Source organism: Aquarana catesbeiana, linkage group LG04 (genome assembly GCF_042186555.1).
Source record: "Aquarana catesbeiana isolate 2022-GZ linkage group LG04, ASM4218655v1, whole genome shotgun sequence".
Lineage (NCBI taxonomy): Eukaryota > Metazoa > Chordata > Amphibia > Anura > Ranidae > Aquarana > Aquarana catesbeiana.
This window is the reverse complement of record NC_133327.1, coordinates 55,359,893-55,377,702: the sequence shown is the minus strand read 5'-3', so window position 1 is coordinate 55,377,702 and position 17,810 is coordinate 55,359,893. Positions and strand designations below refer to the sequence as shown.

At 49.1% G+C, this 17,810-nt stretch overlaps 1 protein-coding gene, 2 non-coding genes and 3 pseudogenes across 3 annotated transcripts; all 6 read right to left on the bottom strand.

The window, feature by feature from the left end:
• Window positions 1-2,023: 2,023 nt before the first annotated feature.
• Window positions 2,024-2,214, bottom strand: LOC141141778 (U2 spliceosomal RNA). The gene has a single exon (XR_012244224.1). It is a non-coding gene; the product is annotated as a U2 spliceosomal RNA (small nuclear RNA).
• Window positions 2,215-3,128: 914 nt separating this feature from the next.
• Window positions 3,129-3,303, bottom strand: LOC141141801 (U2 spliceosomal RNA; annotated as a pseudogene).
• A 50-nt stretch (window positions 3,304-3,353) lies between these two features.
• On the bottom strand, window positions 3,354-7,426 carry LOC141139268 (uncharacterized). The gene is made up of 2 exons (XM_073625225.1): window positions 5,809-7,426; window positions 3,354-5,100 (listed from the first exon to the last, which is right to left on the bottom strand). Exons 1-2 carry the CDS (start codon window positions 7,088-7,090, stop codon window positions 3,710-3,712), a joined length of 2,673 nt encoding a protein of 890 aa, XP_073481326.1. The 5' UTR covers window positions 7,091-7,426; the 3' UTR covers window positions 3,354-3,709.
• A 1,322-nt stretch (window positions 7,427-8,748) lies between these two features.
• On the bottom strand, window positions 8,749-8,917 carry LOC141141995 (U2 spliceosomal RNA; annotated as a pseudogene).
• Window positions 8,918-9,831: 914 nt separating this feature from the next.
• LOC141141825 (U2 spliceosomal RNA) lies at window positions 9,832-10,029 on the bottom strand. Its single transcript, XR_012244249.1, has one exon. It is a non-coding gene; the product is annotated as a U2 spliceosomal RNA (small nuclear RNA).
• Window positions 10,030-16,194: 6,165 nt separating this feature from the next.
• LOC141141851 (U2 spliceosomal RNA) lies at window positions 16,195-16,403 on the bottom strand (annotated as a pseudogene).
• Between the last annotated feature and the right edge of the window lie 1,407 nt (window positions 16,404-17,810).

Sequence of the window (17,810 nt, the reverse complement as noted above, 5' to 3'; positions counted from 1 at the left end):
AGCAGAACTCCCAGCACCCTCCTTCGCACCCTCTTGCGGCCTCTGCTGTTTTCTCTCCCTCCTTTCCTTCCCCTCAGACAACACCTTAGACAGCCACTCCTTCCTCGCGGTTCGGTATTGTTCGCAGTCTTTTGCTACATGTCCAGCTCTTTTACAAATGTCACATACTCTGCTCTCCTTACATTCGCGCGCGACGTGACCTCCTTTCCCACAGAAGCGACACTTCAACTCTTGATCACACTCATTGCTCACATGACCATACTTCATACACTTCCTGCAGTATCTTGGTTGTCCTGGGTAAAAAAGGAAGCCCCTTTCTCCTCCAATGGTGAATACTGCGGGAGGTCTTTTAACTCCTCCCACACAACTTATATCTGATTTAAATGTCCCAAAAAAACGATATTTCCCAGACCAAATCTGGAAATTGTTGAACACCTTCTCTCCACCTCTCAGATTGTCACAATAATTACCCAGGAATGCTCTGACTAAGTTAATATCTGCAAACGGGTTATACAGATGCACTGTAATTACCTTCTCTTCTTGCATGAAAAGGGGTTGCACTCCGAACTTTCTTCCGATTTCAGTCTCTGCCACCAACTTGAATTTTTCGAAAACCTCCCAGCAGACCTCAGTAGAATAAAACGTAACATCGTATAAATGTTGGTTAGGGAAATCCTGCAAGCATAATATGTCTCTTACCCCCAGGCCTAGTAAGCCGGTCAAAAGATCCACCACGACAGTCCTCAGCGTCACATCCGTACATCCTGGCCGTACCAGAAAGCGCAGCGAGTCTCGAATTCCCCGGACCGCCATTGTAGAAAAGGAATATGCCAAAACACCCTCAGACTAGATCGCTTTCCTGTGGGGGCTCCCACAAGGGGAAACCCCCACAGTTCCGCCAACCGCCCAAAGATAAGGTCGCCTTCAAGAGGGCGATCGCTTCCCGTTGCCCGGGGACTAAGCCTTCAGCCAATAGCAGCAAGGGGGGGCCCTTCCGAAAAAGGGACGCTCCCCCCAAGGCCGACTGTCGGGTACCCCGGGCACCTTTTAACCTCGATCCAAGAGAGCCGAAACTGCACTTGATCTAAGCCAAAAGGCCGAGAAGCGATAACCCAATTATTCTCTTTTCCGAGCGAGCGGCGGCCTGGCACAAACGAGGAGCTCGCTGAGAGATGCCCGTCTAGCCTTCCCCCGGTCTAGGCTGGCCGCAGCCACAGGCACAGCAACTTTTCACACCTACCCGGGCTTGAGGCCTAATCCCTCCACACAGCTGCCTAACACCTCCTTAACACACCTGCAGCCCATTCTGACCTTCATACTGCCAATTAGGCAGCCTTGAGCACTAATTGCACACAGCCAGGTGCTCCTCGTTGATGGCTAACGAGGGAAATCATTTGCATGGACCCGCCTCCTGGTAAGATGAACGAGGAAGACGAGACGGGGACCCACTAGAGGGAGACACAGGCTGCGAAAACGAGGGAGTGAGGGAAGGAATGCATGCCTGGACTGACTTTGAGCTCCTGGACTGACTTTGAGCTAGCTGCAACAAGGGACAGCAGAGATGGAGCAAAGTCAGGCCTGTTGAAATGGCCTGGCCTGGCCTGGCCTGGGCCTGCCTGCTGCTGCCTTTCGAAACTGACCCTGGCAGTGAAGGCTTTGTTTTGGGCCTTGGGAGAAAGATTGATGAAACATTAGCTAGCTGTCTTGTCGAAATGTGTCTGCTTACTGACTTGCTACTGACTTGCTGACTTGCTAGGTTTGGCTTCTTGCAACTGCCACTTTACCTGCTGCTTCTTCCTGACCCCAAAAATATGGAGCGCAAGGAGGGAGGGGGGAGAGAGAAATAGGCCAAGAAACTGACACGAAGCAAAAACACCAATACACACAGGGGTTAAATGCAAGTTTATTATTGCAAGAATTAACAGCTTGTGGTGAGCCCTCCAAAAAAAAGCAACATTGCCATTGAGCAAGCAAAAGGAAGATTTGTGTTGTTGTTCAATCTGTTTTTTGAAACTGCATAAGAGAGGGGTGCACCGGTCCTGGAGGTACTGCAATACCAGGTCGATGCGTGGAGTGGACAGAGCAAGCTCTTCTTCCATCTCCCTGTTCTAAAAATCCATTTAATATATGGTCCCCAGATAGGGGACGTATCAGATATTAAACTGATAAGAACAGATACTACACTTGATCTTAGCCAAAAGGCCGAGAAGCGATAACCCAATTATTCTCTTTTCCGAGCGAGCGGCGGCCTGGCACAAACGAGGAGCTCGCTGAGAGATGCCCGTCTAGCCTTCCCCCGGTCTAGGCTGGCCGCAGCCACAGGCACAGCAACTTTTCACACCTACCCGGGCTTGAGGCCTAATCCCTCCACACAGCTGCCTAACACCTCCTTAACACACCTGCAGCCCATTCTGACCTTCATACTGCCAATTAGGCAGCCTTGAGCACTAATTGCACACAGCCAGGTGCTCCTCGTTGATGGCTAACGAGGGAAATCATTTGCATGGACCCGCCTCCTGGTAAGATGAACGAGGAAGACGAGACGGGGACCCACTAGAGGGAGACACAGGCTGCGAAAACGAGGGAGTGAGGGAAGGAATGCATGCCTGGACTGACTTTGAGCTCCTGGACTGACTTTGAGCTAGCTGCAACAAGGGACAGCAGAGATGGAGCAAAGTCAGGCCTGTTGAAATGGCCTGGCCTGGCCTGGCCTGGGCCTGCCTGCTGCTGCCTTTCGAAACTGACCCTGGCAGTGAAGGCTTTGTTTTGGGCCTTGGGAGAAAGATTGATGAAACATTAGCTAGCTGTCTTGTCGAAATGTGTCTGCTTACTGACTTGCTACTGACTTGCTGACTTGCTAGGTTTGGCTTCTTGCAACTGCCACTTTACCTGCTGCTTCTTCCTGACCCCAAAAATATGGAGCGCAAGGAGGGAGGGGGGAGAGAGAAATAGGCCAAGAAACTGACACGAAGCAAAAACACCAATACACACAGGGGTTAAATGCAAGTTTATTATTGCAAGAATTAACAGCTTGTGGTGAGCCCTCCAAAAAAAAGCAACATTGCCATTGAGCAAGCAAAAGGAAGATTTGTGTTGTTGTTCAATCTGTTTTTTGAAACTGCATAAGAGAGGGGTGCACCGGTCCTGGAGGTACTGCAATACCAGGTCGATGCGTGGAGTGGACAGAGCAAGCTCTTCTTCCATCTCCCTGTTCTAAAAATCCATTTAATATATGGTCCCCAGATAGGGGACGTATCAGATATTAAACTGATAAGAACAGATTTTTTTGATTGAAAAATGTATACTTTATTTTGCAAGAAAATATACAAAAAAACAAATACTTTAAACAGGGTACATCCAATCTGTACTGCGACGCAGCGCATAAATACACTACATTACAATACATCACCAAGCATACCAATAAATTACATTCATCCTGCGGTATGATGCCTAATGTGTTGTGCAGAGTAGTAATACCCCGAAACATCACATCATGCATGACGCCGCATTACCCTGAAAGCAGTACTTAAAAACATTTCACAAAAAGTCCAGTCATATAGTCAAATAACATTCAAATGGGCAACGGGTGTGATGGGGGGGGGGGTGGAGAAGGTGGGGCAGGGGAGGGAGTAAAGAGTTCACAGGCCCGAAGCTTTATTTGAACTGCCAAAGGATACACGGGGGAGAGGGGGGGGGAATGGGGAAATCTTCAGACCTCCTCTTCCTCCTTGAAGTCCATCAGGTGATAGTCTCTGAGCAGACTGTGAACCAGTCTGCGACAGTCCTCGATGGACATCCTCTCCCGCTGGTGGATGAGGCGCTTTCTGGCGCACCATAAAGCGTCCTTAAAGCAGCACAGCACCCGCCAGGCACCGTCAATGTCCTCCTGTGAATGAGTTCCACAGAAGAGTCCGTTCAACACACCAAAGTGTGTGATTGCAGTCTGTGGTACAAAGTCTTTGAGTTCAGGTTCCAGGGCCCTCAACAGGTCCTGTGCAAAGGGGCACTCCCAGAAAACATGCAGAGCAGTTTCCTCCTGGATGATGCAAAAGGGGCAGTGCCTGTATCTACACAGGTTTCTGGCATGCATAAATGTCCTGAGTGGCAGCCCCCCTTGGATTGCCATCCATGCCAGATCTTTGTGCCTGTTGGTGAGTCTCTTTGAAGAAACATTCCTCCAGACCACTTTACAAGTGGCTGAAGGGAGGCCTGGAACAGTCTCAACAATGTCCGATGCTCTGATCAACTTGTGGATAGTTTTTGGCTTCCACAAGTCGGGCTTCACTCCATGTAGCCCCAGCTCCTTAATAAACTTGAAGGTGTCCAAGTAGTACCAAGGCGTGTCCCAGTTGTAGGGGATGGAGCTGTCCCATTTGTCCCATCCAAGGGTCCTCCAAAGAGGCAGGAGGAAAAAACGGGACATAGAGTTACCACCAGAGTCCACAGTTCTGTCCACCAATGTCCTGCGGATGCAGTTACAAGCAAAGCACACCCTCAATAGTGTAGCGATGTCGGGCACGCCCTTACCGCCCTTGAGGGGTTCCTTGAACATAACCGCCCGCTTCACTCTGTCCATTTTGGAGCTCCAGATGAAGTGAAACACCGCCCTGGTGATGGCCTTACAGGTGTTGACCCGAGGGGGCCAGGCCTGGGCGAGGTACTGCAACACAGGGAGAATCTCGCTGCGGAGTACCAGTGTTTTGCCTTCGATGGTGAGATCTCTGAGGCTCCAAAGTCCAAACTTCTGTCGCATCTTTGACAGTCTTTCCTCCCAGGACTTCAGGGCTGCGCCCTCAGCTCCAAACCAGACCCCAAGGATTTTGATGAAGTCCGTCTTGACGCTGAAAGGAATTGGTGCAGAAGAAGGCAGGAACCACTTTCCGAAGAGCATGACCTCTGACTTCCCGCAGTTGACCTTTGCCCCTGAAGCTTGGCCGAAGTCCTCACAGGTCTGGGCGAGTGTGTCGATGGAGCGCCGGTCAGCACAGAACACCGTCACGTCGTCCATGTAGAGTGAGCACTTGACCTCCCGTCTGTCCGGTCCTGGTGCGGTGATCCCTCTGATCTCTGGGTTCCGTCTGATGCTTCGGGCGAAGAGCTCTATACAACAAACAAAAAGCAGAGGTGAGAGAGGGCAGCCTTGTCTGACCCCAGACAGAATTGGAAAGGGGTCAGTTTTCCAGCCATTTACCAGCACCAAACTAGAAATGTCAGTGTACATTACATTCACATACGAACAAAACATTTCCCCAAGACCAAACCTGCGCAGAGTTCTGCACATAAACTCGTGGGAGACACGGTCAAAGGCCTTCTCCTGGTCAAGACTGACCAGGGCCGCGTGCACACGGCGGCCATGAATGTACTGGACCGTGTCCCGGACAAGCGCAAGGCTGTCCGCAATCCTGCGACCAGGAATGCCGCAAGTCTGATCCGGGTGGATGATCTGTCCGATGACAGACTTCAACCTGTTGGCCAGGACCTTGGCGAGGATTTTGTAGTCCACGTTCAGCAGAGAGATCGGACGCCAATTTTTAAGATCCGATCTCTCCCCCTTCCGCTTATACAAAATCGTGATCATCCCCTCCCTCAGTGACGGAGGCATTCTGCCCTCCACCACCATCTCCTCGTACAGCTCGAGCAGGTCCGGGCCCACGAGATCCCACAGTGCTACATAGAGCTCAACTGGGAGACCATCGCAGCCCGGGGTCTTGCCTCGCCTAAAGGATTTAGCGGCAGAGTGCAGCTCCTCCAGCGCCAAGGGGGCGTTGACAGTTGATGAACCTGCAGGATCAATTTGGTTAGTGATACCTGACAGGAACCTGTCGGCCGCCTGTGTGTCCGTTTCTTTCGGGGAGTAGAGGTTGGTGTAGTAGTCGCTGACCACTTTCATCACAGCCTTCTTCCCCTTCTGGAGTGTTCCGGTCTCGTCGCGCAACTCTGACAAGGGTGTGTGTCCTGAGTGGAGTTTCCTGAAAAAGAAAGAATTACACTTCTCACCTTTCTCAAGATTCTCCACCTTGGCACGGAAGACAATGTGCCTGGATTCTTCCTCGAAGTGTCCTTTCAGGCTCCTCTTGGTGTCCTCCAGGTCCTGCCTAACGTCCCAGCCACAGTGCTGAAGGTCCTGCAGGGACTGCAACTGACGCTGCAGTCTCCTGAGTTCCCTCCTCCTGGCACACACACGCTGGCGTCCCCTTGCCTGAAAGAAGCTACGCAGCTTAACCTTCACAAACTCCCACCAGTCACTTACCCTTCCGAAGAATCTCTTTTCCTCCGTCCAGGTGGCATAGGCTTCTCGGAGTTCCCCCATCAATTCCTCGTTTTCCAGCAGGGTGCTATTCAGCTTCCAGGAACCCGGTCCGCGGGCAAAGCCCTCGCCCAGGTCACCCCGAAAGTGAATAGCCCTGTGGTCAGAGAAAAAGCAGGGGACCATGGAGAACTCCCGATGCTTGACTGTTCTTGAAGTGAGCACGAAGTCAATCCTGGAACGCACAGATCCATCGGGTCGGCACCACGAATAGTTCACGGTCCCTTTCCCTATGGATCCCACGGCGTCCTGCAAGGAGGCCTCCGAGATCATCTCCTTGAGCAGCCTAGAAGTAGCATCAAGTTTTGCGTATATGCTGGAGCTGCGCCCATCCTCCTCGATCGGACAGTTAAAATCACCGCCGATCACTACTGTTCTGGTGGTGACGAGTTGGGTCCGCAGGGTCTGGAAGAGTTCCAGCCGCGCATTCTTGTCTGGGGGAGCGTACACGTTGATGAGCCTAACTGGCTCTTCCACCCACGAGCCGTCTATGACCAAAAGACGGCCACAGACTAGCTCATGGATAGAGTCAACCGTGAAACGCCCACCCCTGACCAGAATGGCTACGCCTGCAGACTTGCAATCGCCACCCCCGGACCAGTAGGAGGGACCAAGGGTCCACTGGGAGGACAGATGAGTGTACCTCCTCAGGGGAGGAAGGGCGCACTCCTGAAGCATGTAGACATCACTCTGCTGACTTGAAAGAAAGGTCAGGACCGCTTGCCTTCTAGATGTATCCTTGATACTCCTCACATTAATGGAAAAGATTGAGATCTCAGCCATAATGAAAAAGGGTATGAGGGTCTAGTTAACAAGGGTCCGAACTTACCTCCCCGGAGGGGGGGGGTGGCTCTTCCGTTGCGTCTTCTGCCTGTCCTGTGTCCTGGGCCAGGCCCAGCTCCTCAAGGACAGACTCCATCATCTGCTGGCTGATGTGGACGTTGGGGGGGAGGTCATGCTCAGGGTCGACCACGATCTCCTCCCCTTCTTCCTCCTCTCCTGCAGACTCTAGGTCCTCCACTACTTGCTTGGGTCCCTCGCTGTCGCGTTGGACCCCGTTGGGCCGTTTGGTGGAGGTGGCGGGTTCCTCAGCTGTTGGGCTCTCTGGCTTACGTTTCCGGCTTCCTCTTGGGCCACTGGTGGGGGTGGAGGGGGGTGGGAGGGTGGGAAAGTCCTCCAGGGAGGACAGGTTGGGGGGGGAAGGGGTGGGGAGGGGCTCCTCCGGCACAGAGGGGGTGGGTGGGGGTGTGCTGGAGGTAGGGGCAGGGGCAGGTGGGGCGGGAGTGGACTTACCTTTGGCCTTTCGAGGTTCTTTTGGTTTTTCTGGCAGCTTTCTCCCGGATGGCTTACCCTGGCTTACTGCTCCAGCGTAGGTCCGGGTTCTCTGGGGGCAGTGTCTGAAGACATGTTCTGCCAGTCCGCAAAGGTTGCAGGCTTTGGACCTCGGACAGTCCTTGGTCTCGTGGCCTGTCACCCTACAGAACTTGCAAGCAAGTTCTGTACAATCCTTCCCTATGTGTCCCGGCTGCCCACACTTGTTACAGTTGTAGGGTATGCCGGGGTAGAAGAGGATTCCTGCGGAGGATCCCAGGGAGAAGAAAGGCTGCAGGTGCTGGATGTCCCCCGAAGGGTCTTTCCTCAGTTTGCAGAGCACAGACCACTTACCTATCCAGAAGCCGTTCGCATCGAAGATTTGGATCGGGTCCTTCACCACGGTGCAGAACCTCTGGAGGTAGGTGGCTATGTCCTTTCCACTGGTATGGGGGTTCCTCATGGCCACTGTCACCCGCTTTTCGTCCCGAGTTATGGGGCAGTTCGCAGTGAACTTACGGAAAGGGGATTCAGGGCCACTGGTCTTCACCATCTCCCAGTACCTTCTGCAGACCTGGAACGACACAAAAGTTATAAAGAATATACCTCTTGTGAAGGCCTGCACCGAAAGCGTTTCCGCTTTGCTGAACCCCTGTTCCAGGATCATCTTCTTTCCAAAGATCTCCGGGGTCATGTCGGGGACTCTTCCGTCCACCTCCTTCAGCTGCAGCACGACCGTCTGCTTCATCCATGGCTCCAAAGCTGGGAGCCCGTCTGCAGGCTGGTCTGGCTTGGCTGGTCCCGGTCGGCTGGTGCTGGCCGGGGTAGGGGCGGGGGTTGAGGCAGCGGCATTCCCGGGCTTGGAGGAAGTGGCTGGAACGGGGTTCTTCTTCTCTTTTCCGGTCTTCTTTTCGCTCTTCCCCATCGTCAAGGATCTGGATGTCGCTTCAGATGTTTCTTAGGCGGCTTCCTTCTGGTTCCTCGACGTCTTCGCTCTTTTTCGTAGCCTTTAAAAAGGCTCTAGCATCTACTGCCCGGAGGTAGTAATGCGGGGTGGGGGAGGAGGGAAGACCGCAATCTCGTTCCCTGTGGGGGCTAAGCCTCTAACCCAATAGCAGCAAGTAGGTGAAGCTGAATTTAATCAACGATCCTACCAGGCCGAGCAGAGGGTACCCCACAAGGACCAATTAGCTTGGATAGATACAAGTGGTTCTCAACGTCCTAGCTGTGAAGCAGAGACACCCCTAAGGGCTAAAGTCGATACTACACTTGATCTTAGCCAAAAGGCCGAGAAGCGATAACCCAATTATTCTCTTTTCCGAGCGAGCGGCGGCCTGGCACAAACGAGGAGCTCGCTGAGAGATGCCCGTCTAGCCTTCCCCCGGTCTAGGCTGGCCGCAGCCACAGGCACAGCAACTTTTCACACCTACCCGGGCTTGAGGCCTAATCCCTCCACACAGCTGCCTAACACCTCCTTAACACACCTGCAGCCCATTCTGACCTTCATACTGCCAATTAGGCAGCCTTGAGCACTAATTGCACACAGCCAGGTGCTCCTCGTTGATGGCTAACGAGGGAAATCATTTGCATGGACCCGCCTCCTGGTAAGATGAACGAGGAAGACGAGACGGGGACCCACTAGAGGGAGACACAGGCTGCGAAAACGAGGGAGTGAGGGAAGGAATGCATGCCTGGACTGACTTTGAGCTCCTGGACTGACTTTGAGCTAGCTGCAACAAGGGACAGCAGAGATGGAGCAAAGTCAGGCCTGTTGAAATGGCCTGGCCTGGCCTGGCCTGGGCCTGCCTGCTGCTGCCTTTCGAAACTGACCCTGGCAGTGAAGGCTTTGTTTTGGGCCTTGGGAGAAAGATTGATGAAACATTAGCTAGCTGTCTTGTCGAAATGTGTCTGCTTACTGACTTGCTACTGACTTGCTGACTTGCTAGGTTTGGCTTCTTGCAACTGCCACTTTACCTGCTGCTTCTTCCTGACCCCAAAAATATGGAGCGCAAGGAGGGAGGGGGGAGAGAGAAATAGGCCAAGAAACTGACACGAAGCAAAAACACCAATACACACAGGGGTTAAATGCAAGTTTATTATTGCAAGAATTAACAGCTTGTGGTGAGCCCTCCAAAAAAAAGCAACATTGCCATTGAGCAAGCAAAAGGAAGATTTGTGTTGTTGTTCAATCTGTTTTTTGAAACTGCATAAGAGAGGGGTGCACCGGTCCTGGAGGTACTGCAATACCAGGTCGATGCGTGGAGTGGACAGAGCAAGCTCTTCTTCCATCTCCCTGTTCTAAAAATCCATTTAATATATGGTCCCCAGATAGGGGACGTATCAGATATTAAACTGATAAGAACAGATTTTTTTTTTTTTTTTTTTTTTTTTTCTTTTCCTTCAGAATGAATCGCGTACTCAAGACTCCTTCAAGCAACTCTCCAGAGATCAAGCAGCGTTCCTTTCATCATTCAGGTAAGTATTTTCCATAAAACATCGTATAAAAAACATCAGCATTAAAACATAAAAAACACACAAGAAACACATTCCCACCACCACCCTATCTTAACCTCCACCTCCCAAAATTCCAAAAACAATTTGCCTCCTCCTTTCCCATCACCTTCCTATCATATAGCACCACACAGTACAATTTACTCAAAACCCAGTCTTTACATTCCTCCTCAGTCAAAACAAAACTTCCTTTCTTATATCCACACCTTGCCTCCCAAACCACCTCCTTCACAATTGCAGACAAAATCCACCCCCTCCTCTTTATGTCAGATCCACCATCCACCAAGCCATATAAACATAATTCTTGCGTGACCTCCTTCAACCCCAATACATTTTTCACAAAACCCGCCAACCTTCCCCACACTTTTTTAACAAAAAAACACTCCAAAAACACATGTCTTACCCTTTCAATTCCACCACATCCTGCCCTTACACATGTCTCATTCCTCACCAGATCTCTTAATTTCAAAAAAAACATTGTTAACAGGCACTCATGGAACCCCATCCAGACAATTTCTTTTTGTTTATTCGTCACCCCTTCCGTCTCCAAATTCCTCCAACACTCCTCCACTTGTCTTGGTCTTAGGTCAGCAATGTTAGTCATAAGTTCATCCTGTCTTAGCCATTTAATCAAGGTGTTCTTCACCACCGCACCAGCACCTAGATTTCCCAAAAGGTTTTTATCATACCACACCTTCAGCTTTGTATAGTATGGGGGGGGAACAAGCGCCACCGGTCTGGTAAGATCCCTCTTCCCCCAACCCCACCGCACCACATACCATCCCATTAAGTACTGCATAAAACACTTGGTTTTATTTCCACTGAAAAAGGCTTTATAGTGTACCAGCCAGAAGTGCATTCCCATAAAGGACTCCAACTTAGGAAAATTATAACCTCCCAATTTTGTTTCCTTAACTATGGTAGCTCTCGCCACCCGCTCCATTTTAGCCCCCCAAAAAAAAACAAATAAAAGCCTTTCAATTTTCTGAAGCCACCTTTTGTTTAAAGGAAAAATAACACCAAAATAAAGCAACAAAGGTAAACATACTGATTTTACAATAAGAGTTTTCCCTGTCAAGGTCAAACGTCTTAGCTTCCAAAAATCAAGCTTCTTGGATAGTTTACTAACACACTTCGCTGCATTTTCCTGGTTTTGTAAATTTCTTTCAAAATGTATCCCTAAGATCTCTATTTTCTCAACTTTTTTAATCCTACCAGAAGGAATGTCATCCAACCCGCTTAAAGTGCAAACTGCACTTTTACCCCAGTTTACTCTCATCCCTGCCACACTCCCAAACAATTGCAACTGCAATTCAGCTCTTGCAAGATCTCTCCGGGTTTTACACAGGAATGTTACATCATCCATGTAGCACAAAGATTTCAGTCTTTTTCCATCCCCACCAGGAACAAAAAATCCCTCAAACGCCTTATCTTGCTGTATCTGTTGAAGGAGAGGCTCCATAACACATATAAACAATACCGGTGACAGGGGACATCCCTGCCTTACCCCAGACTTAACCTTGAAGGGTTCTGACAAAATTCCATTTATCAAAACCCTACTACATACTCCTGTATAAAGACTTCCAATTCTATTAATAAACTCATTTGGGAAACCTAACTTCTGAAGAACATGGAACATAAAACGGTGTGAAACTCTATCATAAGCTTTTTCTAAGTCAAAGCCTGCCACCGCCAGAGATAGATTATTACACTGAGCGTAGTAAGTCAGGTCTCTCAAAAGTATCAAGTTGTCTGCAATTCTTCTCCCAGGCACCGCGCACACTTGCCAGTCACCGATCACCTTCCCGACTACTTCCTTCATCCTATCCGCCAGGACTTTGGCCAAAATCTTGTAGTCCAAATTCAGAAGGGTTATAGGCCTCCAATTTCTGATGTCTTTTTCTTCTCCTTTTTTATACAGTAATACAATTACCCCTTCTTTCATAGAGGTAGCCAACCTTCCTGACCTCATACAATATCCTACCACCTCCACGAGATGTACTTTAATAATGGACCAAAACTTAAGATAGAACTCCATTGGTATACCATCTCCTCCTGGGGTCTTATTTTTTGCCATCTTCTTGAGTATGTTCTCTATTTCCGCTTCTCCCACCACATCTGTCAGAAAGGCACCTTCTTCTTTTTTCAGACCTCCTTGCAACACATCGCAGTATTCCTCTACTTCTTCCAAAGTGGCTTCTTCCTCACCTCCGTACAGGTCTTGATAGAAGCGTCTCACGCTATCCCTCATCCTCCTCCCTTCCACTTCTTCTTGTCCGTCCAACATTTTCTCCATCAACTTCTTGGGGCTAAAGGCCTTCTTAAAGAAAAACCTAGAACATTTTTCGTTTTCTTCCATGTTCTGTACCTTGGCCCTGAAAACAATTCCTTTTCCTTTCTCTTTAATCATCTTTCTCCTCTCCTCCTGCACCTTCTTCAAATCTTCCTCTACCTCCAGACCCAACCTCTTACACCGGTAAAGAAAATGAGCTCTTTCTGTCAATCTCCTCCCTGCCTCCCTTCTCTCTCTGGCTTTATCAGCCCCAACTTTTTTAAAGAAACTGGCCACCTGTTTTTTTACCCAGTCCCACCATTCCAAAAGATCTTCAAACTTTTCTTTTTTTTCTTCCAGGGTTCTGAAAAAAGAAGTAAACTGTCCCACCACCCCTTCGTCTTCCAACAAAGAGCAATTTAATTTCCATATTCCTCCTCCAACTTCCACCCCCACCTCCAAACTAAGGGATCCACAAATTAAAGAGTGATCTGAAAAAACCATAGGAAAAACGCTGTATGCTACACTTTTAAGAAAACGGGACACAAAAATAAAATCGATTCGCGACCTCACCGTCCCTTTATCTGAATGGTAAGTATATATATCACTTTTTCCCACCTCCACCGCCACATCATACATACTCAAATCTTCAATCATTTCATTCAGGATCTTTGATGAAGCATCCATTCCTCCGTCACTACAAACACCCTGTCGGTCACCACTTCTTCTTATGCAATTAAAATCTCCCATCAGGACAGTTGGAATTCTCCCAGGTAAGTATATTTTTAATATTTTCAAAAAATTAATTCTTTCTCTTTTTTCCGCAGGGGCATAACAATTTATCACCCTCACTTGTTGTCCTAAAAAGTCTACAGTCACAATTAGCAAACGTCCTGGAATGACAATTTCATGCGACACCAACTTCACATTCAAATTTTTTACAGCCACACCGACCCCCTCATTCCTTGACACACAAGCAGGTGCCCATACAGACGGACCCCAAGACCAGTCGGACGAAGGATCACCCATTTCCCCACATTCCTGCAGGCACACCAAATCCACATTATAGTTACTGATCTCCTCAAACACCGCCATCCTCCTATCTCTAGCCACAATGCTCCTCACATTAATAGACCCTACTGTAAGAGCCATAAAAAGGAAAAAGAACACAGCCATGATAGAATCTTAAAAATCCATCTTATTCTCCACCTCCTTCCCTCCTGACTGGCTTCTCAACATCCTCCGGGGAACCGGAGAGCTGGCGGATTCCTCCTCGGAACCCCCATCTTCAGGCATTACCGCCCCTCCAGGCAAGGACCCATCTGACCTGGCCCTCTTACTGGAGGATTTGTCCAACAACTCAGGTGTGGAAGATCCATCCATCCTCTGACCACACTCAATACTGTCATCACTTTCCATGTCCTCTTCATCTGAATCACTATCAGACAGACTCCCCAAAAAGGATGATGCACGCCGACTCCCGTCCATATTCATAGATTCAAATCCTTGCTCATCTTCTTCTGCCATGGGGGGGGTATCGGCCTGTCCTTCACCTTCTCCTTCCATCTTTTCTTCTGATCCACCAGGCGGACCTCCATCTTCACCCAGCATAGCATCTGCAGTATCGGAACTAACACCACCACCTGCCACTTTAGATACAGCAGCAGTGGCTGTGTCCCCAGATCCACCTGCATCACTTGCCTGCTCCTCGGGCGCAACATCACTGGCCGGGTGCTCAGGTGGAACCCCAGGTGGGTCCGCTTGTACGTCAGCGGTGTCCCCCCTAACATTCGTTCCTGCACCTTCTCGCGGCCTCCGCTGCCTCTCTTCTCTCTTCTCCTTCCCTTGCGACAAGACCTTGGATAGCCACTCCTTCCTAGCAGCCTGATAAGTCCCGCACTGCTTAGCCATATGTCCTGGTTTTTGACAAATGTCACACACTCTCCCCTCCTTACAGTCTCGAGCCACATGTCCTCCTTTCCCACAAAATCGGCACTTGAGTTCCTGGTCACATTCACCACTAACATGTCCATAACGCATGCATTTCCTGCAGTACCTTGGCTGCCCGGGGTAAAAAAGGAACCCCCTTTCCCCTCCAATTGTAAACACCGCGGGGGGTCTTCTGACTCCTCCCACACAACTTGAGTCATTCTTAAAGGTACCGAAAAAACGGTACTTTCCTGACCATATTTGAAAATTGTTAAAGATCTTGTCCCCACCTCTTAAATCATCGCAATAATTGCTCAGGAAAGCTCTCACCAAATTTATGTCTGCAAAAGGATTGTACAGATGCACTGTTATTACCTTTTCTTCTTGCATGAAGAGCGGTTGTACCCCAAACTTCCTTCCGATTTCACTCTCTTCAATCAGCTTAAATTGCTCATAGGTGTTCCAGCAAACCTCGGTTGAATAAAAGGTCACATCGTACAGTCTCTGGTTAGGAAAATCTTGCAGACACAATATATCGCTTACCCTTAGGCCTAGGACTCCCGTCAAAAGATCCACGACCACCGTCCTTAACGTTACATCCGCAAAACCCGGTCTCACAAGGAACCGAAGCGAGTCCCGAATTCCTCGACTCGCCATACTGGTACACCAGATGTACCAACCGCCTTCAGGTCCGACCGCCTTCCTATGGGGGCCCCCCAAAGGAGACCCCCACAGTTCCGCCAACCGCCTAAAGAAGAAACGCCTTCAGAAGGGCGATCGCTTCCCGTTGCCCGGGGACTAAGCCTTCAGCCAATAGCAGCAAGGGGGGGCCCTTCCGAAAAAGGGACGCTCCCCCCAAGGCCGACTGTCGGGTACCCCGGGCACCTTTTAACCTCGATACAAGAGAGCCGAAACTGCACTTGATCTTAGCCAAAAGGCCGAGAAGCGATAACCCAATTATTCTCTTTTCCGAGCGAGCGGCGGCCTGGCACAAACGAGGAGCTCGCTGAGAGATGCCCGTCTAGCCTTCCCCCGGTCTAGGCTGGCCGCAGCCACAGGCACAGCAACTTTTCACACCTACCCGGGCTTGAGGCCTAATCCCTCCACACAGCTGCCTAACACCTCCTTAACACACCTGCAGCCCATTCTGACCTTCATACTGCCAATTAGGCAGCCTTGAGCACTAATTGCACACAGCCAGGTGCTCCTCGTTGATGGCTAACGAGGGAAATCATTTGCATGGACCCGCCTCCTGGTAAGATGAACGAGGAAGACGAGACGGGGACCCACTAGAGGGAGACACAGGCTGCGAAAACGAGGGAGTGAGGGAAGGAATGCATGCCTGGACTGACTTTGAGCTCCTGGACTGACTTTGAGCTAGCTGCAACAAGGGACAGCAGAGATGGAGCAAAGTCAGGCCTGTTGAAATGGCCTGGCCTGGCCTGGCCTGGGCCTGCCTGCTGCTGCCTTTCGAAACTGACCCTGGCAGTGAAGGCTTTGTTTTGGGCCTTGGGAGAAAGATTGATGAAACATTAGCTAGCTGTCTTGTCGAAATGTGTCTGCTTACTGACTTGCTACTGACTTGCTGACTTGCTAGGTTTGGCTTCTTGCAACTGCCACTTTACCTGCTGCTTCTTCCTGACCCCAAAAATATGGAGCGCAAGGAGGGAGGGGGGAGAGAGAAATAGGCCAAGAAACTGACACGAAGCAAAAACACCAATACACACAGGGGTTAAATGCAAGTTTATTATTGCAAGAATTAACAGCTTGTGGTGAGCCCTCCAAAAAAAAGCAACATTGCCATTGAGCAAGCAAAAGGAAGATTTGTGTTGTTGTTCAATCTGTTTTTTGAAACTGCATAAGAGAGGGGTGCACCGGTCCTGGAGGTACTGCAATACCAGGTCGATGCGTGGAGTGGACAGAGCAAGCTCTTCTTCCATCTCCCTGTTCTAAAAATCCATTTAATATATGGTCCCCAGATAGGGGACGTATCAGATATTAAACTGATAAGAACAGATTTTTTTTTTTTTTTTTTTTTTTTTTTTTTTTTTTTCTATTCCCGTCAGCATGAATCGTAAAACTCTGAACTCCTTCAATCAACTCTCAAGAGATCGAGCAACGTTCCTTACATCATCCAGGTAAGTATAAACAAAAATCACTCTTATTATAAAAACACTTTAAAAGGACTTTTAAAAAGGAAACTCCTACCCCAACCTCCACCGCCCGAAATTCCAGAAAACATCTGCCTCCTCCACACCCAACCTCTTTCGATCAAATAATAACACACAATACAATTTACTCAACACCCATTCTGCACAATCTTCCTCAGACAGTACGAAGCTTCCCTTTCTATATCCGCACCTTGCTTCCCAGACTACCTCTTTTACAATTGCTGACAAGATCCATCCTCTTCTCCTTACATCAGGCCCTCCACCCACCAAACCATACAGACATAATTCAGGTGTGATTTCCCTTCCACCCACCACATTCTTTACCAGATCAACCAACCTCCCCCAAAGTCTTTTCACAAAAAGACAATCCAAAAAAACATGTCTGACTCTTTCAATCCCTCCACATCCTTCCCTTACACATCTTTCATCTCTTACCAAGTCTCGAATCTTTAAAAAATCCATTGTCAGCAAACATTCATGAAAACTCATCCATACGATTTCTTTCTGTTTGTTGGTCACCCCTTCTATTTCAAGATTCCTCCAGCACTCCTCCACCTGTTTTGGTCTGAGGTCAGCAATATTTGAAATTATCTCATCTTTCTTTAACCATCTAACTAAATTTTTCTTTACCACAGCACCAACACCCAAGTTACCTATACAGTTCTTATCGTACCAAACCTTAAGTTTGACATAATAGGGAGGGGGGACAAGAGCCACCGGTTTGGTGAGGTCCCGTTTTCCCCAACCCCAGCGCACAACAAACCATCCCATTAAGTATCGCATGAAACTCATTGTTTTCCCTCCACTTGAAAAGGCTTTATAATGCAATAACCAGGAATGCATCCCCATAAAGGACTCAATATTAGGGAAATTATAACCTCCCAACTTCATCTCTTTTGTTACCGTAGTCCTTGCCACCCGCTCCATTTTAGCACCCCAAAAGAACATAAACAAAAGCCTCTCAATTTTTTGTAGCCACCTCTTATTAAAAGGAAAAATTAAGCCAAAATAAAGTAACAAAGGCAGACAAACTGCCTTTGCAATCAGTGTCTTGCCTGTCAAAGACAATTTTCGGAGTTTCCAGAAGTCAAGTTTTTTTGTCAGTTTCCCTACACATTTTACAGCATTTTCCTGGTTCTGCAGATTCCTCTGGAAATGTATTCCCAGTACCTCTATTGTGTCCACTTTTTTAATCTTGCCTGAAGGGATCTCAACCAGGCCGCTTAAAGTGCAAACCGCACTTTTACCCCAATTCACTCGCATTCCTGCGACACTCCCGAACAATTGTAACTGTAGCTCTGCCCTAGAC

Bases quoted from the DNA above. Each gene is read 5' to 3' on its own strand.
- LOC141139268 (XM_073625225.1), bottom strand. From the start codon at position 7,090: ATGGCTGAGATCTCAATCTTTTCCATTAATGTGAGGAGTATCAAGGAT. The intron at 5,101-5,808 runs GTATCACTAACC...TTTGTTGTATAG, and splicing joins GGCCGACAGGTTCCTGTCAG to AGCTCTTCGCCCGAAGCATC.